Source organism: Columba livia, chromosome 21, assembly GCF_036013475.1.
Source record: "Columba livia isolate bColLiv1 breed racing homer chromosome 21, bColLiv1.pat.W.v2, whole genome shotgun sequence".
Classification (NCBI taxonomy): Eukaryota; Metazoa; Chordata; class Aves; order Columbiformes; family Columbidae; genus Columba; species Columba livia.
This window is the reverse complement of record NC_088622.1, coordinates 4955248-4982197: the sequence shown is the minus strand read 5'-3', so window position 1 is coordinate 4982197 and position 26950 is coordinate 4955248. Positions and strand designations below refer to the sequence as shown.

Sequence of the window (26950 nt, the reverse complement as noted above, 5' to 3'; positions counted from 1 at the left end):
TTACTGCTAGAAATATAAAGATGCTGGTATGACAAAAGTGACCAAAACACCAATATGTCCATCTCAGAGACTCTCAGAAGTTAACGAGGTGTCTCATTAAGTTCAGAGAAGTGGTTGTAAGTAATTATCAGATGGAGCTGGCCAAAAAGTCCCTTAGCAAGGACATTGGGGGACAGTGTGGCTGAATTACGGTTGAGCATCACACACCGTGACTGCAGAAACATTTTGCAGATAAATTTTCTTGGGGGCCTGCATGGGGCTCCGCATGTTCTTACATCCTGGGAGCACCACGGCCTTCGCTTTTAATCCCTAGATACGAACACGGAACACAATTAATTCAGTCCCGGATAAAATCCCTTATTGCCACAAGAACATGCAATACTGGCAGGCACTGCAGAGACGTGTGCTAAATGTAAAACACATCAGAGACTGAGGGGACGGGGAAAACTAGAAGCTAAAGCATGCAGAAGTGAGCGGGTTTGATTCGGTTAATCCAGATGCTGGTAGCAGAAGCGATGTCCTTTCACAGAAGGTGGGAAAAGCTGTGGAGAGAGATGAGACCAGCAAAGAGCAGGAAAAACATGAAGGAAACACCTCAGCTGGGGAAGCTGTGAGGAAAGACATCTCCAGAACTGCTGATTTTCACTTTTATCGCATGTCCCTTGTGTTTGAGACCTCTGCTGCTAGAATACAGGCTTTTTTTTTTTTTTTTTTTTACAGAAAGTGGCACTTTTGACAACCGCTGAGGACACCAGCCCTCGGCAGCTTGGGGAACGCCGACATCGCCCTCTCCTCAGGGAACAGCCTGAGCAGAACGTCTCGCCCGCTCACCCCCTCCGCCCGCGGAGCTGCACCCCAGCCGTGCCCAGCCCCTCTCCCCCCAGCCCCCGCCCGGACCCGACCTGTTGCCGGTCGGGCCTCGCACAGAGCAGCCGCGCTCCTTCCGCCGCCGCCGCCCGCCCCTTCCCTTCCCCTCCCCTCCCTTCCCGTCCCATCCCGTCCTGTCTGTCCTTCCCGCCGCCACTACGCAATCGGTGTACGGCTGGCGCGCTGCGCTGGGCGCTCTTGGGCTCCCCTACGCGATCGGCGTAGCGAGGTGCGTAACTTGCGGAACGCGGAGCAGCTGAGGTGATGGGGAGGGCAGGCGGGCAACCCCGGGCCGGCCCTTACTCGGCTCCCGGCCCCTTCACCGCCGTGGTGGTGGGTCCGTCTCCACCACGAGATGGGTATAGTTGCTCTTTCCACTTTTCCCACCTTCATCTGCCATCGTGGGCCTTGTTCCCCGCGTTGGTGGCTCACTCAGGGTTAAGGCCCACCTGGGCCACAGCCAGTTTTGAGGCTCTTCTTTCCTGAGAGAGCTTCTCCCTCCCCGAGGGAGGGTCGGAGAGGTAGGGATGGTAGGGATGTGCATTTGGTGCAGATGCTCTCAGGTTGCTGCCTCAAGACTTCTTTGCCACCTCCACGCAGGACAGGTTGGTGTCTCTGAGGAAAATTAAAGCATCTGTGGTGTCTTGGGTGGGGTCCCAAATTTATATGAACAGAAGCTGAAGTATGTGTGTGTGCATGTATGTATATGTATATATATATTATATATATATATGTAATATATGTATGCACTCATCAGGCAAATATGAGGGCTGTGTATGTGTTGCTTCTGATAGCAGGGAGGTAACTGGCACAGGCAGCTTGGGAGGATTCACTCCATTGTGGTTAATTAACCTTGCTAATTCCTAAGGCTTTGGACTTGGCTCAACTATTGGAGCATAAGGCTTTTGCATTATGTTTTGGGGGTTTTAAGAAATGCATTTGCTCTGAGAGCAGTCTCAGGGTGGAACCTCAAATTCAGTGCATAGTAGATTTTGGAGAAAACATTTATTTTCTGGAGAAGGAGAGTTGTTTTTCTATATGATTGCATTTCACAAAAACAAAACTTATTTTGGTTCCTTGGTAGCTTGGATAAACGATTTATACTTCAAAATGTGCTATTTGGGACTTCGTTATAAATCAGTTTTTTAAAAATCCAGGTACCAGTATTGTTTAAAAGCAAATACCGTGCCCTGGTTGCTTGTTAATATTACACCCCCTTGGGTTTACTCACACGAGTACTCATGTTACATGTATGTATTTTAAGCAGCATCATATAGTCATTAAATGTGATGCTGAAGTTCAAAAGGTTCTGTTAGTCCTTGTTAGGGTGCAGAAGGTGTCTGCTTTACCTGTGACTTCAGTAACTGCACAACACAATGGACAAGTCATGACTGGTTCACAATAGGTGAGGAATAACCTGGACACAAATCTGTGCTTTCAGACCCAAATCTGCAAATTAGTTTCTGGTAGGTTTGACAGTTCGGTGTTTGAGGACCTAGAGTTCTCTTTGTCCAGAATCCAAGTGATGGGGAAGTGTGAAATGTGTTGTTAATATTTATTCCGTGTTTATTTTTGCCTGTATCCGCATGATAATGCAGAAGAGCTGTTAACAGTGGACCAAAACATAAGTTGAGTGGAATGACAATTAGGAGTGTGTTTTACCAGATGTTGTAAACTTGGAATCTTATTGTATAGTTTAATAGTAATAAAAGCCAGTACAATTATGGATGTTTTAAAGTTCTGTAGATATAGTGAGACATACATTCAACAGTAATTTAGAACACCTACACTCAGATTTTTTCCGGCACTCTCTTACCTAAGTAACTAGTGACTGGGGTGGTTGATGAGAAGCCTGAAAAGGGACTGGGATCAGGAAAGTTGTGGCTTTGGGAGGGGTCCTGTGGGCAGGGGACAGAGTGGAAGCACAGCATGATAACAAAAAGAACCTGGCTAAAGTAAATGCGTTGTTAAACAAAACACCTTGGAAGTCTCTGGTCCAGGATTCCATCTATACAGACTATAATCCTTAAATATTGCTGCTGGGTTTTATCATGCTCTTAATCTCTCGATGGGATTCTGTCTCTGTAAATCACTGTTCTCTGATACCTACTGAGTTTGAATGTTACTGCCTGGGCCTGTTTCTCATTATGACCCTCTCTCTTTCAGCCTCCAACATGTCACCTCATCACTATGAAGCTGGGAGCTGGCTGCTTAAGGTAAGCAGGGCAAGGTAATGTGGAGCTGAAACTTTCTTCCTCAAAACCCTGGCGTGAGTTACAACTGACTACAAGCAAATCCTTTTTGGAATAGGAATACAACTTCGTTGGCCTTTTCTCCATAAACCTAATTGCTCCTTCGGAGGTTTGCATTGTCATCGAGCCTTATCTTGTCAGAGGAGAATCAACAGCTGTTATAAAGATATCGGCTTCTAGGGCCTAATGACTCCCACCAACATCCGTGAACTCTGAATCAGCAGATTGTTCAACATTTCAGTTGAACTGCTGAACGCAAGTTTGGAAGGTGCTGATACAAAGCGGTGGGGGTGGAGACGTGGGCTTGCAGGGCTGATAATCTTACCGTCTGGATCCATAGGGGTTTGTTCGGAGGGCCAGTCTCTCACTGGTGATGGCACAGCACGCCTGCTTCTTTCCCACTGGTGCGTGCTGCCTTGAGGAGGCCCTTGTCTGTTGACCATTTTTGTGATAATTGATGTAATAAAATTGGATGCACCCTTTTGGAGAGTCAGGGTGATGGGTTACAACCCAATTTTCCCTGTTCACGTTGATTCTCTGGTTTAATTTGGTCACATCCACATGCTGACAAGCCCACATGGGCTGGCCAGGCTCCATTGTGAGTGATACTGCAGACAAAGGACGCTGCGTTTAAAATCTTCATTACATTTCTTGACTGATGATAGCAAACAGATACTGGGTACAACTTCTACACCCTTCTGGAGTTAGAGGTGTTGGGTATTGTGCTTGTTCTCTTCTCCTCTTAGGCAAAATTCCCCAAGTTTAATTTTTTTTTTTTTTTTTTTTTTTTTTAATTGGGATTGTTTTATGGCTCTAGTCCAGTTCATCTTTGTCATCTTATCATTAGGACAGTCTGTTTCTTCCTTACTATCTGATCGTTTGAATGAGATCAGTGTTCTGCAGCAATTAGCACGTGATTAGTTATCTACTAGATATCTAATCTGATGCCTTCATGCATGCTAGATTCAGGCCAATATCTATATATTTGTTACACACCTTCACCGTACCAGTCACTCGTTGGTGCTAGTGAAGGGAACTTGACAGGAAAGTTGTCTATGAGCTGAAAGACTTGACGAGAGTTTCTGGAATTATTTCCAGTCCAGCTGAATATCTGGTCTGGTCTTTTTGTATTTGGAATAATACAGTATTTGGATTTAAAACTACATGTCTTCTGTTTGGTTGTTAGCAAATGTTACTACATATGTACTTTGCAATAGGCCAGTTGCTGTCCAAATATGTGAGAGGGGAAAAAAAAAAGGCATTTATTTCCCTTGAAGCTTTGTGTTCTTAGGCAGAAAATAGGCCTGTTTTTTCTAAGACTCCAGGAGGACAGCAGCTCCTTACCCTCTTAGTCTAATCTGTTTTATCTGCTGGTGAGACACTGTGTATATTTATACACTGAGCAACTGGAGTACTTCAGTTTCCATTCTTATCGAACACAAATATTTACCACAGGCCTGATCCAAGGTCTGCTGAGATCCATGGTGCTCTTAAAAATGTACCTTAACTAGACCAATCTCCCAGTTTTTTTCCAATTTAATTTTAGTTGGGTTATAGGATATTTTCATAGCAACTAAGTATTTTTTTTTAATCAAGGAAAAAACCCAACATGGTGCTTTGATTTCAGGAAACTGGAAGTTTCCTTTCAGTCAGAAAACTGTGAAATGTTTTGACATTAGTTGTCAGTGAGGAATTGAAACACAGAAATCAGTGAGCAATTAACATTATTCAACTTTAATGGACATATTCCATATAAAAATATCACATGTAGTGTGGCATAGTGATGTACACATTTCAGTTTAGGAGAATTATGGGGCATCTCCAAAGGCAATATCATACTTAACATAGAGAGGGCAAGAAGGCAGGTGATGTGGGTAGCCAGAAAAGGGCATTTAGGTGTGAGGAACTATCTCTGTACTAAATAACACAGGGAATTTGGGAGTGTCATGAGTTTTTGAGAGCCTTGCCATTTGCAAACCACAGGCTTGAGATTAGGAGTGATGTTGCCTCTCCCTCTCTAGTTTTGTGGGCACCAGGTGGCACAAACTGACGTCTCCTTGTCCCAGCCCCACCTTCCTGTCTCTCCCAACAACCATTTGGGCAGTGATAGAGATTAAATTGATAATCTGGGTTACAGCTCCTCTTTTTCACTGAGACTAGGCACCCAGTCACTGGTTTAGCAGTTGTTTCCACACATTGTCACCAAAAAAAGTGTATGTGTGTTAAGCAAGTTGGAAAACACAACCTCAGGTAGGGATTTTCACAGGACAACATCTGTCAGTTGTTTGAGATAACGTTCTGCAGTACTAATCAGGGGATGACACAAACAAGAACAACGTGATGAAAGCAAAACAACGAAATTATTAGTCTGGGATAAAAAATTGTGTGGAAAAGCTACAATTTATATCTTGTCAATATCAACACATAAATATTTTACGGATGAAATTTAACACCACTGTGCATTGCCATTGCGCCAGCTTAGCCCCCTGTTGGATTTATTACAGGAACGATTGCTTTCAAAGTCCAGTAACTGACTAGCCATGTGCCTGACATGCAGCTTTGCAGGCAGGACCGGTCCATTATCACGCACGTTAAACCGTTTTCAGGCAATAGCAGCGATGTGGGTCTCCTTCTGGCTGGAGGCGAGCAAGTCCCTCTTACACCACCAGTAGAATTTTGGAGTGCAGCAAAGCACCATAGACAGGACCAACCCCAAAGTGAGCATGAGACAAATTACCCATTTTATCAGCCCCGAGTATATAAACGGGAGGATGAGGATGGTGAGGATCACCACGAGCAGCAGGAGCAGCACAAGTCTCTGGATAGCCAGTCTGTTGTCTGCTGGAATGTTTTCAGCTCTGTATAAAGTGTCTTGGCTGCTGTGAGTCCAGCTGTTGCTGTCCAGCCCTATGGCAGAGACATGCACCTCTGCATTTGAATCGGGGTTTTCCAAGTGCTCCATGATATCTTCTTTATTTTGAAGTGTACGGATGAGCCCTCCTGACACAGACGTGGCTTTTCGGCATAGGGGGCAGGTGATGATCCAGGTGTTTTCTTCTTTCCTGAGGATCAGCTTGAGGCAGACGGCGCAGAAGGCGTGCTGGCAGTCCAGGAGCTTTGGGACTCTGTAGATGTTGTACTTGTTGAAGCAGATCAGGCAGTCCGTATCGATAGACGTAGTGGTTGGACACTGCTGATTCATGTCCACACTGCACTCTTCGGGAGAGTTTGAGTTTGTTAGCATAACGAGAGGCTTGGGGTTTGCACAGTCTCCTTCCAAAATTGCTGTCTTAATGGAATCAGGACTGTCTTGCTCTGTGCCTGATGGTCTCTCCATTTCTTTACTATGTTCCGCAGTGAGTTCCAGCGTCTTCACGTCTGTAGCGTTTTCTGCTGGGGCTTCTGCTCTGCTCATTTCTGCAGCATGTTCTGCAGCGGGTGCCTGCGCTGCTCCCAGAGCCGTTGATCCATTTTCATCCAGCTTGTCAGTGGATTTCTCCATGGAGATAAACCTCAGTGCAGTTTGTCTTCCCTTAGCTGAAGGATTTCCTGAGTTTCTGGCTCCTTTTATAAGTTGCTTTATTCCTCTTGTATGCATGATTGATTAGTGACAGCTTTAAGCATGTTGAGCTCTTACAATACGATGTTTTTATGAGATAGGGACCTGAGTTAATGATTAACTTCATGGCCAGGACATTTTACAACAGCTGATAATATCCCCAAGCAATTCCTGTCCAGAAGCAGATCTCATGGCGTTAACAGACTGCAGCTTTGGCCACTGTGCTAGCCAGACACTACCGTTACTACTAAATTAGTACTTTATTTGTTAAAAGCAGTTTCATCGGTCTCTAACCACTGCTTTGCTGGACAGTGGCAGATTCAGGGGAATTATCTAATAATTACATCGGTGTGCTGAATGCAGTACTTTGATTAGAGAGAGTGTGAGAACCACGGATTTTGCATGCTCTGGGTAGGGAGTCTGCTCTTGCTTTAGTAATACTATCCTAGAGCTGTTATCCTACAGCACAAAGTATAGAATGAGGTGGAGATTATTTATATTAAGTGTTGAATGTCCAATTATTATCAGCTCTTTTATTGTAGGAGCATCCCTTTTGGTTTCAGTCACCAAAGGGCTTCAGGTGCAGACTGAAGCATGACTTAGGGTCTCACAGAGCTCATGGGGGAGATCTGAAAGTTAAAAGCAAGGTTAGTGCCTTGGTAGGACCATCTTATTGGGGTTTTTTTTTGCATTCCCAGGACAACCTGGGCATTCAGGAATGCCCTTTTGTTACGTAGTTTGGTGAATATTCAGCTGAAAAAGGAAAAAAAAAAAAGCCTGAACAAAATCCCCCACTCTTAACTTCTCTCTGCCTTTTTATTTGAGGCATAAAATTCAGATGGTTTCTCAGTAAGAATCCTGTGGAAGGAAGGAAAGGTTGCTAATCCCAAAAAGCTCAGGTCAGCATTACCGGTAGAAGACGCACAGTCTGTAGCCTCAAGTGCACCTGAACACTTACGCTGTCTGTGCTACCATGTACCAGTGCCTCCCTCCAGCAGAGGAGCAGCAGGAAAAAAAATGAAACAACCGCAATTGAGGAGGACACAGAGTTCAGGAAGAGTCTAATCTCATGAACTCGCTGGTGGGGAGGATGAGGTGAGAAGAGCTTGTTCTTCTTTGCTGAGAAACAGGAGGTTTGTTGTAAGCAAACTTCGGAAAAGTGTCTGGGCGTTCCTGCTGTATTTCTGCTGACGTGGCATGTGGCAGCTTTTGGTGGAGTTTTGGGTGACCCCACATTTTAGGAGCCCAAAGATCTTTCGGTTGCAAAAGTAGGACTCGAAGTGCAAGAATGTCTGGAAATGAGCTGGTGCACTGCAAGGCTCATTTGTGTTTAAAAACATGAGAATTTTGTATTGCATTGCACACACCTCTTTATTAGTAGCTTAACATAAAAAGAAAACATCTGGGAAAGTAGAAGACACATCTGCCATTTTTACAACACTTCAGAAATTTCAAATTTAGTCTTTCAGTTCCCGTTTCCAAAATGGAACTGTCTTAAAATTTATGGATTCTTAATTATTAGAATAGGGTGAAACTGTCTGGCAGATGTTGGGAAGCTGGAACAGACACCCGAGAGGGTCAGCTACACCCCTGTCTTAAAAACTTTACAACGTGCCTCCATGTGTGTTTGTTCGCTCTTCTCGCAGCAGGTGACTGTTGGGTGCCTTCTGACGGTACGTGATGGAAATTCGGAGCTGGTTGGGGTGTGGTTGGTTTTGCTACAGCAGCATGTGGTTTCTTTGCTCTGTTTTTATTGCTTGTATTGAGTTAAAAACGTCTGTTTGTTGTTGTCCTCCATTGATTAAATTTTCCTCCAAGTGTCACAGGACCTGCCCTGATTTTGCCGTAGATTTGTCCTTCATGTTGCAACCATTGATCACTGGCTCACATAGCCCTTTAATGCCGCTTAGGCTAATTACTGCTTCATTAATCATTTGCAGTCAGTTTATATACTCATCCTGTTTTCCTACTTTCAGTATGTTTGCACAAGAAAATGTGTTTCTATGGGCTTCTCCTGGGCTTGTTTATGGCAGGAAATGGATATAAAAGAGCAGTTCTGTCACTTCGGGGCAGAATCCTTGCTTGTCGTAGGGCTTTGAGCACAATAATAGTAAAAATATTGCCGATGGTCCCGTGAGCTTTTTCCTGTGCTCAAGCTGTGTTTCAGATTGTTGTGACAAGAGGAACTGAAAAAAAAAAAGGTGACTTAAAAATTCTCTTGATTCCCTTGTTAGCGTAACTGTGTTATCGTGGTGCCACCTCGCGGGTAGTCAATCTGCTCCCCTCTTCCTTTGATCCCTAAAGCCCTCCGCTTCCCCCAGCAAAGGGCCTTTGATCCCTAAAGCCCTCTGCACCCTCTGCCTCATTTTCCCTCCTGGGACACCTTCCTCTCGCCTCCCTCCTCCTCTTGGAGGACTCCCCACTCCGTGCCTGGGGTAGAGCGGCCGCGCTGGCGCCGCTCTCGCTCCCCTCTCGATGGTCACGTAAGGAATGCCGTTGTGCGCAGGCGCGCTGTGCGCCCCGCAGGATGTCCCGCAAGCAGGCGGCCAAGGCCCGGCAGGGCCCCGGAGCCGGGAAGAGGCGGCAGCCCCGGCAGCACCCCGCCAGAGCGGCTCCGGACCCCGATGCAGGCGGCGGGGGCCTCGCCAGGCAGCTCCGGGCCCTCGGTCTCAAGCTGCGGGAGGTGCCGGGCGATGGGTGAGCACTGCGATGGGTCTCGCCGGCACCCCTGGGGCTGACACTTCCACCGGCCTCCTGTCCCCGGGTCTCCTGTCCCCAGGGACCGGAGGCTTTCTCTTCCCCGGGGTGGTGGGGATGCTGCGTTCCCGGGGGCTGAGGGCTTTGCCCTGGGTATTGAGTGGGGCCAGTGCTCCGAAGGGATGGGGGCTTCCCCTCTGTACCCCACAGGGATCAAGCGATCTCGGCCCTGTGGTTGTGCAGGGCCGGTGTCCCCTGGGGCCGGGGGCTCTGCTGGCCCCAGGCCTGGTCCCCGTGTGGGCTGAGGGCGCCACTGGGCTGCTGAGTGAAGCGTAGGAGGGTCCGTAAGTACGAGCTGAAAAGGGCATTAGGTGTGTCTGCTGAGAAATTGCTTCAAACATCACTGGTTTGTCATTTGCTGTGTTATTTGTCTCAGCGTCAGTTTAAGACAGTTTGGCCCAGTGTTCCTACTGCCCTGGACTCGTTGGAGTTGATGACATGTTCGCTCAAAACCTCATGTTCTTGCCAGCAATTATTCTAATAGTGAGAGCTGTTCAAAGTACAAGGAATGGGTCGTATTTCATATTCATATCTTTGTTGAACTTCCTGGACAGAAAAAACATGGCTCTTTTTCTTTTCCTTTAACACCATATACCTTCCACCACTCTGCCACAGTCATTTATATAGTGATGTATCTGTTAGCTCAGTTTCAGACACACTAACTTGTGGTTTCTCTGTGTAGCAACTGTTTGTTTCGGGCACTTGGTGACCAGCTCGAGGGTCACTCGCAGAACCACCTCAGACATCGCCAGGAAACGGTGGATTACATGATAAAGCAGCGAGAGGATTTTGAGCCTTTTGTGGAGGATGATGTGCCCTTTGACAAACATGGTACGGTCTCTGCAGGACGCTAATGGAAGTCGTGATTGTGTAATGTGATTAAATCTCACTTGAGCACTTTCCTACTAAACATTTCCTCCTGCCAGAACTGTGTTATGGCTCCTCTCTAGTTTTCAGAAACAGTGAATTTACATTTCTCTCTGTTATGTTTCTGTAGAAAGATGAGCTATTAAACTTGTGTTATATTTGTCTTGGAAATTGATTAATTTTAGGAGAAACTTGGAGAAGGAAAGAGGCAAAAAAAAAGGCAAGGAGTAAAAAATTGGTGTTTACAAAACGAACTTGCAAAAGTAGTCTGGCTCTCCTTGAACACTGGTGGGTGTGGAGTGGGTTTCTTTTTCTCCTTGGCACTTGGCCTTTGTTTTCATAGCTTCAGGGATGTGCCAAGTACTATGCAGTGATGCATTTAGTATGTGGCACTCTTCCTTCCGAGCTAACGCAGAGCTGACAGCCTTGCCTAATCAAAGGGTGTACTGCAGTTTTTGGAGGTTTCTGTGGTCGTTTAAAATGCATTAACTTCTGTCGCGGCCAAATTCTTGCCTCAGCAGTCACTGTCTCACAGTTGGGATTTCCTTTCCAGAATTTCTTGGGCTTGTGTTGAACTTTTGTTACTCACTATCCCTCCAGTGCTTGTGGAAGTGTCAGAAATGAGGTTTCCAACTCTTCTGAATGTTTTTTCCTTTAGTTACCAATTTGGCAAAGCCCGGTACCTTTGCTGGCAACGATGCTATTGTGGCCTTTGCAAGGAACAATCAAATCAATGTGGTTATTCATCAGTTTAATACTCCACTGTGGCAGGTGAGAAACAAAACTTCTATATTTTGCCCTAATTTTTAGCTGGCGAATACAAATAGTGCTGAAACTTCCTGATGTATTAAAAGAGAATTGTCAGCGGCCGCAGTTAGCTTGGCGTGGTGTTGCTGCACTTGCTTTTTCAGCCTTGAAGCAAAACACTCTGGATTTTAGCTAGGAGGGGATGAAAGAAAACAATGCTTGAAAGATAAGTATGAGGAGACAGAGCAGCATGTTGTGATTTGGTTTTGAGCTACTGGTTTCATTGATATGTTTTTTTCCTCTTCTGAAGATCGAACTACATATTAGGTGGGTTTTCTCACATGAATTTGAGCCAGGCCTAAGGAAACCTGTATGATAATGTGCAGAAATATGGAAGTGAAGGTATAGCAAGGCAATCCCTGTGGTGTATGGGAGTGAAGCTCCATCAGTTCTGCATGGAATTTGGAATGAGAAGTTTTCTGACGGTTGGAGAAATGGGTTTCTGCACTGGGCAGAAGAGGGAAGAATATTTAAAACCTTAAGGTGCTGTTTAATTAGCTTCTGGAAAGGACCATGTGTCTGATTTCCTCTGACAGCGGGACACTGGAACAATTAATCCATCAAGTCTCTCCTGCTCTCTTTTTTGTTGTTTTTCGGTGAAAAGTCCACGCTGGAAGGGGTCCACCCTCGATCTCTGCCTGTTTCTTAAGCAAGCGAGAACCTGTGTTGAAGGCAGGGTTGTTTCTGGCCCCAATTTACAGGAAGAACCAATGAAGTATATAGATTAAACAGGGCAATAAAGATAAAAGACCAGATGAAAGCTCTCAGTGGTGTCTTAAATACGTTTAAAACAGTGTCAGGTGGATTCCTGAACTCAAACAAGTTTAAACTCTTATTTATATGGCAGCCATGGGCAGTAAGACAGCTAACCTACATATTGTTGTTTTTTAAAGCGTACCTGACAATTACACAAATGAATGCTTGACCCGTGAGGGTGAACAGAGGTAACAACCCTGCAGGGGAGGTCATGGGGATGCTGTTTGTGTTTTGAACCGGATACTCACCTCCGTGTACTTACCCCTTATCGATATTTCATATATCCTCTCAAAAACTTTAAACTCTTTTTTTTTTTCCCCATTCATTGACCTTTCCAGGGTTGTAAATACAGAGTTTGTGGTGAGGTTCTGCTTTGTCTGAGCGTGGTATTATCAGTGAAAGGTTGTCTTAGGCTCCTGAGAATGGCATAAGTAAAAAGCTGTTAATAGGAGGAGTCTCCTGCCCGCACAGAGGAGACATCAGGGTGTCAAATAATATAGAGGACCACAATATGGTGACAATGTTAGCACATTGTTAGACTTAACTAACCCAGAACACTTTTTTTCTTAATTTTCTATGGATCTACATACTTCTTATTTTATCCTGCTCTCTGCTTTGGAGCCCCAGCAGAACTTTAGATTAGATTCCAAAAAAGCAGATGGTGTGAATATCTCCTTTGGTCCCAACTCTAAAGCAGATGGTGAGTTACCCTTTAATTTTAAGAGAACCATTTGTATACGCTGCAGCTGAGCTGGAACAGCATGAGCAGAAATGTTCAGGACCTTCAGCTCTTTCTCAAGCTCTGGCCTAAGCAGCAGCTCTTTGGAGCTTGACTTTTTAGGGCTTTAAACACCCTTTTCCTTTTTTTGATAGTGACTGTAAATGTAGAGCTTCAAGTTAGGTTGGATATTGGCTTCTTTGATAACTGCTTACCTTTTTTCAGTGTTTTTGCCTTTTTTGATCTGAGCTGTCTTTTACATTTCTAGTGTATTATGGAAAGATCACGCGAAAAGAGGCTTCACGACTGAGAGCTAAATTGCCTGATTTTCAGAATGATTATTCAAGAGCTTTGGGATTTCTTAGATACCTATGTAGGCTCTGGCAGAGGAGAAATGTCGATAATACATCTTATTGAGATCCAACATGTTGAATAACTTAATAGGATAACCAAGTGTTGAGTTGGAACTCAAAGGTGAACAAGTGTAAAGTAGATGAATGGAGAATATCTGTTGTGAAATCCGTGCAGCACAAACTGCAGACGTGTTTGAAAGGTGACTTGGTGTAAATTCTGTAAGTTGGCGTAAGCTGATTTGAAGACGTAAAAGGATTGGGAAACTCTGGAGCCCTAAAACAAGCATTTCTTGTTGTTTGCTTACTGACGTCTTCTCCAGGAAAGCTGTCAGATCTTTGAACTCTGGCTTGACAGGTAAGCAAAGGAGATCTGCAAATGCAGTGTGATTGTCTGCATTCTTCACAAGAGCTGGAATCCTGTGTAGCTTTTAGCTAATAGTTTGAGACACCAATGATCATGGTAGGAGTTATTCTTGCATCAGTAGAGATAATACTCAGAGCAGGAATTTTCTACAGAAACTGGTGTACGTGGTGCTGACAGAGCAAAAGAACATTTGGTTGTTAACAGTGCTCCTGAACGGGGTTTATACATTTTCATTATTGGGCTTTATTTGTATTAGTCTTTCTTTTAATAACAAAACACATCCACTTTGCACGCTAACTGTTAAAACAGCATCTTGTCTGACTGCAGGACAAAGCTTACCCTGGGTGACAGTTTTCACTGTGGTCATAACTTGAACTGACTCTTTTCCTCGTGTTTGAAGTAGAAAAGCTGTTGTACACTGAATGGGAGCTGTCACTGAGACCATGTCTGGGAAGATGATCAGAAAACTTGTAACTCTTGTACAAAGTTTAGAGAATAGTTCTGAGCTTTCCACTGAAATATTTTGTTTGTTAGGATGTAACTGAGCCAGCGTTGTGTATCTGGGCACATCTGGATCGTTAGGTCAGCTCTTCCTGTTTAAAGATGCTTCAGGAGCTATGTACTTTGCTTCCGATCACAGTGTTTATCACTGCTTCAAGAAAACATAATACTTTGAAAAATAAGATGCTGAAGTTGATTCCAGATGCTCATTTGGGATTTGTTCCTTTCACTTAGGTTCAGGGCACAGACAAAACCAATGCGAGGGAGCTGCATATTGCGTATCGGTACGGAGAGCACTACGACAGCGTGAGGAGAATCAGTGACGATTCTGAAGCTCCGGCGTATCTTCAGATGGAGGTGGGTGATCATGGATGACCTGAGCCAGCTGTGGGTGATAAACAAAACATGAATGTTACTGCTTGATTTCCTTTCTCATTTATATTGAGATTGAGAAAAGAATTTGGTCCCTGTTTCATTATGGGGATCGAAAAGCCCCTGGGGTCGTTGTGAGTAGTGCTGCCTCTTCTCCTGAGATGGACAGTGAAGTGTTCAAATTACCAGGCTGAAAATCGATCCCAGATCTGATGCTGTAGATGCCTTGAAGCAACCCCACCTGAATTACGTACTCATGCATCTCAAGTGCAAAAATAAAGGGAGGAAAGAGAGAGAAATTAAACAGCTGGGTACAACAGCCATCTTCATATCTCACTTTTTCATTTTAAGGACTAAGCTGTGCTTTCCTGGAGGTTCTCTTCACACAACTGTATAATCTGTGGCATTGTAGAATAGATTAATACTTCATTTCAAAAGCCAGCGATTTTTCGTTGGCATTGATGATCCTGTAGCATGTGAGGGTTTGGTCAGTAGTGTACAAGTCATGGGAAACGGTGTCAGTGATGATGGAAGTTGCCCAGTTTCTAAGATGCTTTGACACAGGATATTTCTGACAAAGTGTGCCATAATTATTAAATTTCTGATGATGTCAGTTTTTTTGCTGTAGATGATGAAATTGTTGCATGTTTGTGTGATCTGCTGGGCTTTGCTTTTCTTGCAGATGTTTTGCAAAAATGATTTGAATTCTAATGAGGAGGAAGTGAAGCCTCAAAAGGGTAACTCTGAAAATGAGGTTGAAGATGAAGATGCTGTACAAAAAGTGTGTAAAGCAAGCGGATGTTCGGTAAGTATTGAGTAGCCCTTATGTGCTTCATGTTCAGACCTTAATACATGGAAGTAGCCTTGGTAAAAATTCTAAAAAATATTCATCCTGGATAATTTCAGTACCACAGCCAGAAATAAGGCTGCATTTCACCCTAGACTCAACGCTTAAACACAGATGAAATACGTAATCTGTGTGGACGGCTAATAATTGTGGAAGGTTTGTTTTCCAGTCTATCAGCAAAATTACTTTGAAACAACTTTTAAAAGCTAAAATCCTTTGAGGCTGGCTGTAGTTGAACATTGCAAATGATTATTTAATCTGAATCTTAGCTGTTGTCACTGGATTGCTTATGTGGTTGCTGCTTGCATGGCGCAAATGCAGAGAACAGAAGGGGTCAAAAGTGAAACAGTTACACTGAAACAGCGTATTCCTTTCTCCTGATATCTTCAGGATGTTAAGATTTTCTCCCTCACCTTTTTCAGAACTGGAACACAGGCTGATTGAAAGGTCAAAAGCAGACAGCAGTTAGTGATGCATATGGCTGTTAAATGAACGTATGTCAGTGATTTGAACTCTCTTAAGTGTTATCTTTCTCCTCTTGTGGACAGGACACTGATTTAGTAAGTCAGATTCTGGAAGAGGAAGGCTACAATATAGAATCTGCAATATTTGCTGTCTTGCAAGTGAAAGAATTGGAAAAAATCAGTAAGTACACAGAATTTGTCACCTGGTGCTTCATAATAATGCTATCTGACATTAGTGTTCCCTGTAAACAGCAGTTCAGCAGGGACGGTGGCGGTCGAAGTTTGCTGTTCGCTGTGCTGCCACCTCAGCCTTTCTGTGCTCAGGAAGGTTATTAGTGAGGACAAATACCATCTGATTGCCAAAAAAGATACACTGTTCCAGAAACTCTAGAAGAAGAAATTGGCCAACAGTGAGACAACTTCTGGATAGAGTGTGTCTGAGCAAAAGCTCTGTCGTTTGGTAGGTACTGAGGGGCAGCGCAATCCCCAGAGCAAAGAGCAGAATTCGTGTAGCAGAACTCTGCAGGAAGCAAATGGAAGTGGTTCAAGAATCTCTGGAAATCGGAGCTTGCATCGAGGTGAAACAAAAAACAGCAAAGGACGGGCTGGAGCCAGTGAAGAGAATCGAGCTAGCAGAAACCCAAAGGTATGTCACGGTGGTTTGGCTGTGATTTGAACGCCCTTTAACTACCAGGGGAATGCTTAGGGTTGCTTAATTGGCAACTGTCTTCTAATTTGAATTAAAATACTGGCTTTTGTTGCTGCTACAGCCGTGACTTCTCTGATGCAAACATTTATTAGTGACATGTGGCACTCTTGCCAAAATGACTCAAAATAAAGTCCTGATAAGTAGTTTGGAATAAACATTCCCTGGCAGCTGCTTTGATATCTGCCTGTCTTCTTTCCAGTGTATTGTTTTTCCGCAACCGAGCAGAAAACGTGTATTTTCAGCTTTGTGTTTTCATCCTCTCAGGTATCCAAGAAACAAAAGAAGGAACAGCAGCGGCTGGAGAAGAAGAAGCGTCAGGAAGAAAGGCACCAACAAAAGGCCGTGGCCACCAAGAGTGACTGTGCAGATAGTGGCAGGACAGAGCGGGACTCGGACAACCAGGTCACCTTAGTGAAGGCCACGGCAGCTCTAAATATCTGACTGAATGTATTCTGAGTGAGAAAAGCAAATGAAACTGATGGAGACAAAATTCCCCTGAAGCAAATTTCCAAGCACTCATTGTTGTCTTAAAGATGGTTTCTGTGGAGATCTCTGAGCACACATGAACTTCCTGGTTCTGTGGTTATGGGACAAACAAGTCTTCAGTAATTCTGCACCAGCCTGCGTGTGAGAAGAGCTGTTTGATCTTAACAAAAACTAGAGACTTGTTTTTGTAATTGTGGAGTTAGATGAAGGTGAGAAGCTTTTCCTCACACTGAAGTGTCAGATTTGCTGTGACGTCTCTTGATGTGCTTAGATGATTTTTTTTCTACAGCCAGTTTTTACTTATGCTTGGAGGAGCTTTATTTACCTCATTGTCAGGAAAAGCCGAACAGTTCTAAACTCAGGAACGTGTTTTATTTTTTTCTGTTGAAATTTAAATAAAGCAAGGGAACAGAATTCCAGAATCTTTTCCAAAGCTGTGTCAGCCAACACTGTATCAAACATGAGGTTCCTTTATTTTTCTTTTCCCATGCAAGAATGCAGTGAGAAGTTTTAATCCAACTAGAACTGCCTGTGTTGTCGCACTGGGCTGTTTCAGGAGTGATTAATACATGAAGGGAGAATGGGATTGCTGTGTCCATGCTTGTTTCTTGCTTAAGTTTGAGATCAGCTGGCTAACTATCGAGACCTATTGAGCAAAAAGAATAATACCAGCACATTCCTGAGACTGCAGAGCAAATTAATCTGATTTGGTGAAGTCTAATGAAGCAGTAAAATGCGACATGAGCAGGCGTAGGCTTCTTCTGAGTGCTGTTATTTGGACATGGGGAATCTCATCTCCTTTGCCGTACTCTGGAGCTTTTGGGCTACTCCAGAGCTTTAGTCCAAGCCAAGAACTTGATAGTCATTAGTTTCCAAGTGAAATTAGTACAGCCAAAGGATCAAGAGTCCTGGGAACAAGCTTCCAAGGAGCAGTGATCACTGGGAACCTTGCCTACTTCACACATCATCCGTCAAGCTTTTTTCATCTTAAATTCCCCTTTGGTAAGGTTACGAAGTACCGTAGAATGTACAGCTGGAATCCTGTGATGCTTTCCCCTATAGGACTGGGAATTTGGACTGAAGTGTAAGAACTCTGGGACTTGGCCCTCGATTTATGGCTTGCAGTGTTTCAGCTTCACTCAGGTTTTTGGACATGTATCAAGCACTAACTTGAAGAAAGCACATGTGCACTTAGACGTGCAACAGATAACAGGAGACACCTCATCAGCCAGGGCAGAGACAGAGTAGATTTTTTGGAAGTAAGGAACAATGAGAAAAAAAATTGATCTTTGATGTTTCCAAATCAGCACAGAAATATAAATGGCTTTTTAAACTGAACTACCAAGATCTGAGCTAGTACTTTGTGTTCTCTGCTACTGTTTATTGAGAGCATTTGAAGAATAAAAAGAAAGGAGCTCTGCTTGAAGTACTGGTGGTTTAGAACAGGTTTTAATGCTGGTGAAGAAGTTACTTTGATTTCTGTGATGAGCTTGGTGGAAATAAAATTTAATACAAAGCAGCTTTTATGCTTTATGGTGGGACAGAGTGTCTGGCGAGTGAAGCAGCGTGTGGAGTGCTGCTGTAAGTCCCGGCGGTAGGTGAATTCACAGTACTCTTCTTTAAAGTAAAAAATTACTTCGATAAAATCCATTTTATGGCAACATTATCCTGTAATAATGTTACTTGCTCAAATTCTTTTTTCCCCAAACAGTCAATATTACAGTACTGGAAAGAATGGTAAGTCACAGCTTCATGGGGAGAAAGCGCACGTCAGATTCTCTGTATTTTTGCCAGGATAACTACTTTGTACCTGCAAAACCATTTTGCATCCGAAGATGTTAAAACTTTATCTGTTTTCGATTTTTTTTTTTTCCTTTAGCTGCTGAAATTTGTACCAGCCTTTACAACATGTATTTTTTCTAGACAATCCAATGCAACATTCTTCAGGGAAACTCACTTTTACACAGAGAATTTACTTTGTAAACAGGTCATGGATTTTCCTTGCAGAAGGATGAGAGGCGAGAAACAAAGAGAAACATGATTCATAGCTCATGTTTACTCTTTGGTGGAGCTAACGATGCGGTCATGGGACAATAAGCACTGTGCATTCCCTTGGTATTTGGGGAGGATTACTGTTTTTTACGAGCTGCTCGCTCGCATTTTGAGGGTCGCAAGTGGGCAGAAGGTTGCGGGTGAGCTTTGGTGGCTGCTGGACCAGCAGGTCATAAAATCACAAAACCATTTGGGTTGGAAAAGACCCTCAAGATCATTGAGTCCAGCTGTTAACCCAACCCTGGCACTAACCCATGTCCCTAAGAACCTGATCTACACATCCCTCTTGAAGGCAAGTATGTGGCAGGGCCATATAAAAAGCTGCTTTTCCTGCATCCCATCTATCACCATCATCTTTCTTAGATTTACTTTTTCCAGGTAAGGAGCCCAGTTGAACTGGAAGTTTTCAGCCTTTAGGCAGGTTCTGTTTGCTGTCCGTAAGCATTTCTTGGCCTTACGATGTGTAGCTGGGCTTTTCTGCCTGTGCTACTGTTTCTGTGGTACCTTGTTCCTACTGGAGAGCTGGTTTTTAGATTATTTAACAAGTTTTTTTTGATTATTTAACAAGTTCACCTCATCTGCAGTGCTTGAACAGCAGCAGAAGTCACGTCATTCATGTTCTCCACATCTGCAGTACTCTTGGATTCCTTTTCTGTTGGATTTTGTCGAAATCACATTAAAAGTTTTCCTTTCTCCCTCCAGACTCTCTGCAGATTGCTTATTTCTGTTAACCAAACTCCCTTTTCTTGGATGTTCTGTGCAATAAAGGTTGCAAAGATGCGCCAGCTGAACTGCGCGAGTGGAGTTGTGTGTACGGGGGTGCGCTGTGGGTTAAAAGGCAAAACTCAGATTAATTTAACGATTTTGGACAACCTGAACCCTTCCTGGGGTTGCAATCTGGCTGTGGGGTGTGCACTCACCTGACAGCTTTCAAGAGTTTCAGAAACTGCAGAAATGGGGGGAAACTGTGCGAGGAGCAACCTGTGCTCCAGCGTTGTACAAAATGGAGATGGTTTGTGCTCGTGTTGAGCTGAGCCCAAACCTTAGGGGGCAGCATCAGCTTCATCATTTTCCTCTCTGCTCTCTCATCCCAAAGCCCTTGAGCACACCAGAAAACTAGTAAAAGAAGAAATTAGTGTTTTAGAGTTATAAAGACACCACGTTTACTGTAGGAAGCGTGAGGAAGGGGAACAAGTAGGGATGTTGCTCATGGCAAAGTGCTGAATGGAGTCAGGCAGGAGCCCTCAACGCTGAAGTGAAACTTGAACAAAATCACTTTAAAACACCTTTATTTTTGGACTCCCTGCTCCGAAGGTGTGCAAAAAACATTTCAGTGGCTCTTCCATGGAGGCTGAGCTGTGGGGGCAGCTGGGCCTGCTCATTAGGCCTAATTAGGATTGGGTGCAGCTGTGGAGAAGGATGAGGTGGCTGCAGAAGCTTTGGCCTGAGGAGCTGCTGGAGATGGGGTGCCAGAAACAGCCTCCCCAACCCCCTGAGGGCACCACCACCATGTCCCCCCACTGCTTTAGTGAGTATTAATTGCTTAAATTGTCATTAGGAGTGGGAAGGGGCTGTATTGTGGCCGAGCTCCCTGAGGGAGCTGGGTTTGGAGCCTGGGTTGGTGTGCAGCAGCCGCTTGCTGTTTCTGTTGATTTATTATCTTTTTTCCCCTCTGAAGTGCTTAAGATTCACTGGTTGGATGCTCAAATGTCACTCCTGGTATATGTTTTTTAAGAAAAAGATGCAAAACTCGGTGTGTGCATAAATATTTACTTCAGAAAATCAGCCTGAAGCTCCATGTTGTCTCCTACCCCTCCCACCATCAGTTCCCAAAATGTGAATACAATACCCAATGTGCTTTACAATTCACCTTTGAATATCAATTTTTATTTGGAGGGATTACTTTGTTTTTATGATTTATTTAGTTGTGGGGAGCAGGTTGTTCGTGTATGCTGGCTTGAAGCCTGGCGGGCTTTGGGGAAAGGCAGCAGGCGCCTTTTCAGCACAGGGGCGCCATGTTGTGCCCCACCTGCCCGCTGGGAAGGCAAAAAACCTGCCCAATTTGGACCATTTCTGTCAGGTTTTGAGCTTGGTGTGTCTAGCAGGAGGGAGTTGAGCCCCTGCACAGAAAGTTGGGGTAATTTGTGTCAGATTTGTGGGAGGTTCTGGCTATTGTTTGAACGCATTCTGCCGCCCACCTGTCACACTCGCAGCACCGTCTTTCACACAAAATCCCAGATCCTGGAAGAAAATTTGTTGGGATTGAGCAAGGCAAAGAATGTGAAAGTCAGGGGGTGTCTTTTTGGTCATTCCTGCTGTTGTACGCAGCCCCCACATTGAGTTTGGGGTGTCTGGGGTGGCGCTCTTACCTCAGCTGTGTTTAGCTACCTGGCAAAGAACCACGGTGGCCCTGGAGGGACCGTTTAATTTCCTTTATCTATGTATGTATAATTATCTGCTTTGATCACAGGGAAGTGCTTTGTTTTGATCCACTCGCCCTGAAGCGCAGTGAAGTTGTTGTAGCATTGCCAGGTCCCCATCCGAGAAGGGACGATCACCTCAAACCCTCAATATTTGGCCTCTATAGGAGAGAATCTCTGATTAGGTAGGTGAAGGCAAACAATCATTTTAGCAGTTTTTTCCTGGCAGAGATTACCAGTGCTTTTGGGGAACCCCACCACGGGCAGGCACCAAAACAGGAGGAAACCCCTCCAGCGCCGAGAGGGAAACTGAGGCAGGGAACAAGGATGCAACTTGTGTGGAAATCAGATGGTGAGAAAAGGGAACCCAGGTCAGGGCCCCAGCAAAATATCTTCCCCATTCTGGCATGTGCCATTTGCCTCATCAGCTCTCTAGGCTAATATAAATAAACCCTGGGACAACAGTGAGTTAATTAGCCGAACCAACGCTTGCCATAATTCGCGATTTTCTGAGTCTGCAGCCAGTTTTTATCACTGAGGAATAAGGTATATTTTTGTGCATTGAACTGGCTGAGCTTCCAGGTGAAAACCCTCCACCCCAACTCCTCTACCGGTGGCAGTTTTGCTGTAGCCCTTCTCCAAATGAGAAATAAGAGATTCCCCTCAAGCCAAACGCCTCCTGGGAGGATGTGGATTTTGTTTCTCTTTCGCTATATGCAAAACACAACTTTTGCAGCCCAATTTATTGTGACGCACCGGGGGGGTGCAGTGTCTGAGCCAACACATCAGCACTAATAACTCTGGATAAACGTATTCATACAGCCACATGTCCAAGCAGAAAAAGTAAACAGATAAAATTCACACAGAAATTAAACAGGGAGAGTGTGTTTCAGCTCATCCTGGCCTCGCAATTTGCATGTGTGATCTCTCCCATCTCAGCAAGGGTTTAATCCTTGATTTATGCCTTGCAAACAGCAGCTGTTGGGCAAGGGGCTGCTCGCTCCTTCCTCATCTCCCGCAAGACTAAACGCCACAGGAGGAGGAGGATGGTGGAGCTTGATGCCCGGGTTATAGCCAGAGGGAAGCATTTTTGATTTAAGGGATATTTCCTGGTGCTGTTGATTTCAGCTTTGGGGCAAGGCAAGGTGGGAATTACAGCTGCATCAGCTCTCAGGCAAATAGTGTTTTGTTGCTGTTTCTGTTTCTATATTTCATTGCTGAAATATGAGGTTTGCAGCCTTGAGAGCTCTTGGGGGTCAGCCCTTCTGAATTCATCTGCAGGGCAGAAAACCTGCACTGTGGGGATGCTGCAGTGGTTGAGGGTGAAGCAGCCACAGCCTAAACTGTCTTTTCCTCAGGGACATGCTTGGGGTTTTTGCAGAATTAAGCCAAAACATTCTTTTCTGGTGAGAAATCTGTTTTGCTCTGTGCTGGATGTGAGGCAAGAGTGAGCTCCCGGCCACCCCGTCGCAGCAAATCTTGCCTGCGCCCGGCCCTCCCTCAGCATCGCACCCACCCGCAGCCCTTTGCTCCGGCTTTCATTCCTCTGTCTCAGAAAAACGGCAGATTTTTGGAGCCTGAAGGCTCGGGGGTGAGCAGGGGGCAGTTCAGGGGTGCAAATGCCCATCGGTGGGAGATGCACCACCTCTCAGGTGTCATTTTTTTCTGGGTATTTCAACGGGAGACCTAGCTAAGAGCTTAGCTTCTCCGTGGCCGCAAGGGGTGGTCGCTGGGCTGAGTCACATCACACGATGTTTTGCACTCTCTGATTTTATTTGGGAGCAAGAGAAGAGAATCTGGCGTGAAGCAAAAAGCAGAGGGAGCTGAGAGGCTGCACCAGGAGCTTGAGCCAAGGGGAAACAAGTCAGCAAAGAGGCTGGTGCTGGTTTCCATCTCACCCTTCGCAGGGACGAGGCACAGGTGTTCACCCCTCCCTTGTTTTTCTGCGCTGAAATATTGCATCTGTGCTGCTCCCCCTCCTCGGATCCAGTGTATAATGACGCAACTTCACCAGAGGCTTGTTGTCCTCATGTCAAAGCCAAAAAAGCCCCAAGGAGGAGACCCGCCAGGGTTTGGAAATGCTCCCGGCGCCGGCCCTTTGCTTATCAGCCTGGAGGTGGTTTTGCAAAGATCCTTCTTGCTTCAACATCTCCCAGCTCGTCCCCGGCACTTGCTGGGACGCCGGGCCAGCGCCCGGCTCCGCATGCGGCAGAGCCAGGCGGCCCGCTCGCATCTGCAGGCGCCTCGCTGGCACCACGTCCCCGACCCTGCAGAGGAAATGTGTCTGAGACCTTTTTGGGAAGATCCCTGGGGTGCTGCACTGAACAAAAGAGCACTGCAAAGGAAGGAGATGGTTTGGAAGGAGGTTTTGGAGCCGCAGCTGCGGGGACTCACTGCAGGTGGGGATTCCTGCCCGGGATGTCGCGGCGGGCTGGATGGGTCCCGGGCGGCATCGCCGTGCCGCCAGCCTGGCGTAGCAGCAGGCGCGGAGCCGGCAGCACCTGAGAGAAGAAGAAAAGCCTGGCCTTACCCGAAACACAGTGACGGCTGCTTCCAGCCTTCCTGAAACAGGCTCTGCGAGAGCCAGCGGCGTTTGCATCCTCCTCCTGCTGTAAACCACCCTGGAGCTGCTCTTTTCCAGCCCGTTCCCACAACAAACTTCCCTGCTTCCCCACACAGCCCCTGCCCAGAGCCCTTGTCCTTGTCCCCACCCTCTCTCTGCTGCCACCCCATTGACTTCAGCTGGTTGTCACTGGCACAACCCTACCAACTACAGGGCTGGAATTCAGGATGAACACCATCCTCCCTTCACTAAAACTTGTTCTGTTCTTGTCACTGCCCATTGCTGGCTCTGTGTTTTGCAAAGCTTTGGAGGATACTGCTGGGGTTGCTCACAAGGTCCAAGGTTACCCCAGGGCCAGCGTTAGCCATCCCAAGCAGCGTTGCCCATACCGGTCCATTGAAGCCCTTGATGTGCCACCGCTGCCCCATCCCGAGTAGCAGCCGTGGGCACTCAGATTTCCAACGGTGCTCCCCTCAAGTCCCGGTGCGAATGCGCGTGGGTGCTTCCCACGAGCTGTGAACACACCTGGAGTGACCACAAAATGTGATTATTTTTCCTTTTTTTTGTTTTTTTTTTTTCAAGTTATATACAGAAACGAGGCCCGTGGGAGAGGAGGGCTTTGCTGGGAGTCTCCCCATGGAGTGCAGGGGGGTTTGGGGATGGTCCCCGCATCAGTGTGGGGCTGCACTTACTGCAGGCAAACAGCACTGCCAGCATCAGCAAGACCTTCATCTTCCTTTTGCCCCTCTGGGAGGAGAAACAGAGGGTGGGATCAGTCAGACAGCGTGTCCTGTTGACAGGCACTGTCTTACAAACATTATCCCTTTGAAATTCAGGTCAAATCCCCCCCAAATTTGGAGGGAGGGAGGCAGCCATGCTCCCTTCCATCTGTCTTGCTTCCTCTTGGCCAAAAGCAAATGCATTCTGAAGCTGTCCCACCCCCCAAGCGTCTCCCACCCCCCGAACATCATCTCCCACCTCCCATCCCGCCACTTCGGGCACACAGAGCATCACTTTGCAGCAGCAGTTCCACTATATCCCTGGGGCTGCAACTTCCCAGCCCAGTTTTTCCCTGAAAGCAATGATGTTTTGTGGCAAACGGCAGAAAGCAGCCCGCCTGCTGCCTACCCCCAGTATCCCCCTCCTGCATTTTTGTTTCGGTGCAGAAATGCAGCCGCCCCACAGCAGCAGCGGGGTGACGGTGGCAGTCGCTCACCGGGGAATCGCTCCGGCTCCGCTCCTCCGTGTCCAGCCCGCGGGCTCTGAACTGGAAGCTCTGAAATGACTTGCCTGTCCCAAAAAACCACTTTGTGCTACGCCCCTTCCCTCGCCGGTCAAAACCCCGTGGGCTGGAGTGACGCAGTTTTTTGCAAAGTTTGGGGAGGATGATGTTTTTACAGGGATTTCTCTCCCTGCCCAGCAGCAGCTCACAGAGGACCGGGCTGGTTTAAACACGTTGTTTATTTTCGCGTTGATTAAATTCAAAGCGCTAACATGGTCTGTGCAGGCAGGGACGTGGGGCGATGCCGATGCAGAACCCGTGCGTGTGCTCCGGCCCCACATCCCAGCTCCCATCACCGGCATCGGAATTTGAGGTAGAACCAATAACGTTTTCTGTAGCTCCCGCTGCTCCGCTTCAGGCAGAGAGCCAGGCTGCGGTCACACTCACAGGAGAGCTGGGCACACCAGGAGCCACCCCCTGCAAGAAGAGGGGGAGCCAAGGGTCACCCCCAGCTTTCAGAAGGGGTGACACCCCTTTTCCAGGGTTTTACTCACCGCAGGAGGGGCTGCCGCTGTTCCAGCCATAGCTGTATCCTTGCATCTTGGCATTGCAGCCGAATCCCTGGAGGTTGTCGTAGCAGGTATCGTGCAGTTGGCAGCATCTGCGCGGGAGCTTGAGGCTTTGGGGCTTGGGGTTCTTTTACCCCCAAATTTGAAGCCATGTAAGGATGTGTTTGAGCAGGGAGATTTTTTTAATGGGCATTTACCTGTCTGTTGCATCCTTGGGCTTCCCTTTGCCCCCGGTGCCGCAGTAGCAGCCGTAGGAGGAGTAATGCAGCAAAGCGTTTTTCCCCGTCACCTTCGTGATCATCTTGTGCAGGTCCCAGAGGCTCCCATGAGATGGGGACAAGCCTGGTGGGGACATCAGTGGGGCTCACGCTGACAGCCACCCCCCAGCAGCATCCCTGCATCCCCCAGATTGGTACCAGGCCAGTGATGTCTTAAAAACAAGTAGATGCAACAGAGAGGAATCACATCCCTGGCTCAGTGCAGGAGAGTTGTTGTGTGTTTTGGAGAGATGGTCATGAGGAAATATTAAGAAATCACCAGTTTGGTCCTAATTTCCATGGACTGGTGTGAGCAAGGACACTTACCCCAAGCGAACAGCACAGCGCAGGCGAGGAGAGAATTCATCTTCTCGATGGCCCTGGGAGAGGAAACCAAACTTGTGTAATTTCTCCATTATATCAACCACTTTCCTTTTTACTTCCCCTCCCATCTGGGGACAGAGATCAGGGGGACGAGAATGAGCCCATCACCATCATTTTGGCATCTTCAAAAAGTTCTCCCTTGCTGTGGCTTTCCTGGCACAGACCTTGCTCCCTGCTTGCGCTCTGGCTTTTTTAATCTTTGGTTAAAGGAGGAAAGAGAGGAAAACTGTTCCTCAAGCCTCACGTACCTCACAAAAGCCGCCGCAGTGCCCTGCAGCGGGCAGGGCCGCCTTTATATCGGGTTTGCTCGGATGCTCGTCTCACCCACATCTTGCTGACTGGGCTTTTCTGCAAAGGAGAAGGTGCCGTCCTTCCCCTTTACAATAATGCAAGAAATCCCCCCGACTTCCCAGCTCTGTACCTCACACGTGGGGGTTGGTACTGGGAGGGATGAGCTGGCAAAGCAGCATCATTTCCAGCCTGGGGAGGAACCCAATTCGCTCTGCCCCAGGCTGGAGATGCCCCAGGGCCTTTTTCTCTGCCCTCCCCAGCACCACGATGCTATATTGGGGGGAAATAATCACCCTGATTCAGCTTTTGCACCCCGGCAGCTGCGATCAAGTTGGGTTTGGGGTTTTTGAGGGGTTGCACAATTTGGGAAGTGTCTTTCCGACATGTTGCAAAGGTGATTCAGAGCACGTTATCAGTTTTTTTGGGAAAAAATATACAGATAACAATAAAAGCATCCCTAAATGTGCAGTTCCCAGAAACACGGGGTTACACAGGTATTGGATGATTAAATAC

The 26950-nt window shown here is 46.2% G+C and overlaps 5 protein-coding genes across 9 annotated transcripts in view; 2 read left to right on the top strand and 3 right to left on the bottom strand.

Annotated features, from left to right (window-relative positions):
• The window catches only part of TMCO4 (transmembrane and coiled-coil domains 4), a 32547-nt gene extending 31513 nt beyond the window's left edge, over nucleotides 1-1034 (bottom strand). The window contains exon 1 of the mRNA XM_065038049.1: nucleotides 903-1034. Within this exon, the coding sequence (XP_064894121.1) occupies nucleotides 903-995 (93 nt within the window). The 5' untranslated portion in view covers nucleotides 996-1034. The remainder of the gene's footprint in view (nucleotides 1-902) is intronic.
• HTR6 (5-hydroxytryptamine receptor 6) overlaps nucleotides 1-4279 on the top strand; it is a 44199-nt gene extending 39920 nt beyond the window's left edge. The window contains exons 7-9 of the mRNA XM_065038051.1: nucleotides 721-1096; nucleotides 3034-3083; nucleotides 3178-4279. The gene's annotated coding sequence lies outside the window, so the exon portion shown is untranslated. The remainder of the gene's footprint in view (nucleotides 1-720; nucleotides 1097-3033; nucleotides 3084-3177) is intronic.
• A 564-nt stretch (nucleotides 4280-4843) lies between these two features.
• Nucleotides 4844-9015, bottom strand: RNF186 (ring finger protein 186). The gene has a single exon (XM_065038079.1). It carries the CDS (start codon nucleotides 6715-6717, stop codon nucleotides 5722-5724), a length of 996 nt encoding a protein of 331 aa, XP_064894151.1. The 5' UTR covers nucleotides 6718-9015; the 3' UTR covers nucleotides 4844-5721.
• A 111-nt stretch (nucleotides 9016-9126) lies between these two features.
• Nucleotides 9127-19522, top strand: OTUD3 (OTU deubiquitinase 3). Its single transcript, XM_065038088.1, has 8 exons — nucleotides 9127-9375; nucleotides 10118-10266; nucleotides 10961-11073; nucleotides 14036-14158; nucleotides 14856-14978; nucleotides 15569-15665; nucleotides 15949-16130; nucleotides 16458-19522. Exons 1-8 carry the CDS (start codon nucleotides 9206-9208, stop codon nucleotides 16632-16634), a joined length of 1134 nt encoding a protein of 377 aa, XP_064894160.1. The 5' UTR covers nucleotides 9127-9205; the 3' UTR covers nucleotides 16635-19522.
• Nucleotides 19523-22905: 3383 nt separating this feature from the next.
• LOC102094603 (basic phospholipase A2 sphenotoxin subunit B) lies at nucleotides 22906-26445 on the bottom strand. 5 transcript variants are annotated; one of them, XM_005507981.3, is made up of 9 exons: nucleotides 26395-26445; nucleotides 26090-26142; nucleotides 25703-25847; nucleotides 25491-25597; nucleotides 24931-25413; nucleotides 24407-24461; nucleotides 24104-24239; nucleotides 23546-23652; nucleotides 22906-23418 (listed from the first exon to the last, which is right to left on the bottom strand). In XM_005507981.3, exons 2-5 carry the CDS (start codon nucleotides 26127-26129, stop codon nucleotides 25289-25291), a joined length of 417 nt encoding a protein of 138 aa, XP_005508038.2. In that variant the 5' UTR covers nucleotides 26130-26142; nucleotides 26395-26445; the 3' UTR covers nucleotides 22906-23418; nucleotides 23546-23652; nucleotides 24104-24239; nucleotides 24407-24461; nucleotides 24931-25288. The 5 variants fall into 5 exon arrangements, with proteins under 5 accessions (XP_005508038.2, XP_021150908.2, XP_021150909.2 ...); XM_021295233.2 differs by having other exon boundaries at nucleotides 26255-26404; XM_021295234.2 differs by having other exon boundaries at nucleotides 26290-26403.
• Nucleotides 26446-26950: the final 505 nt, after the last annotated feature.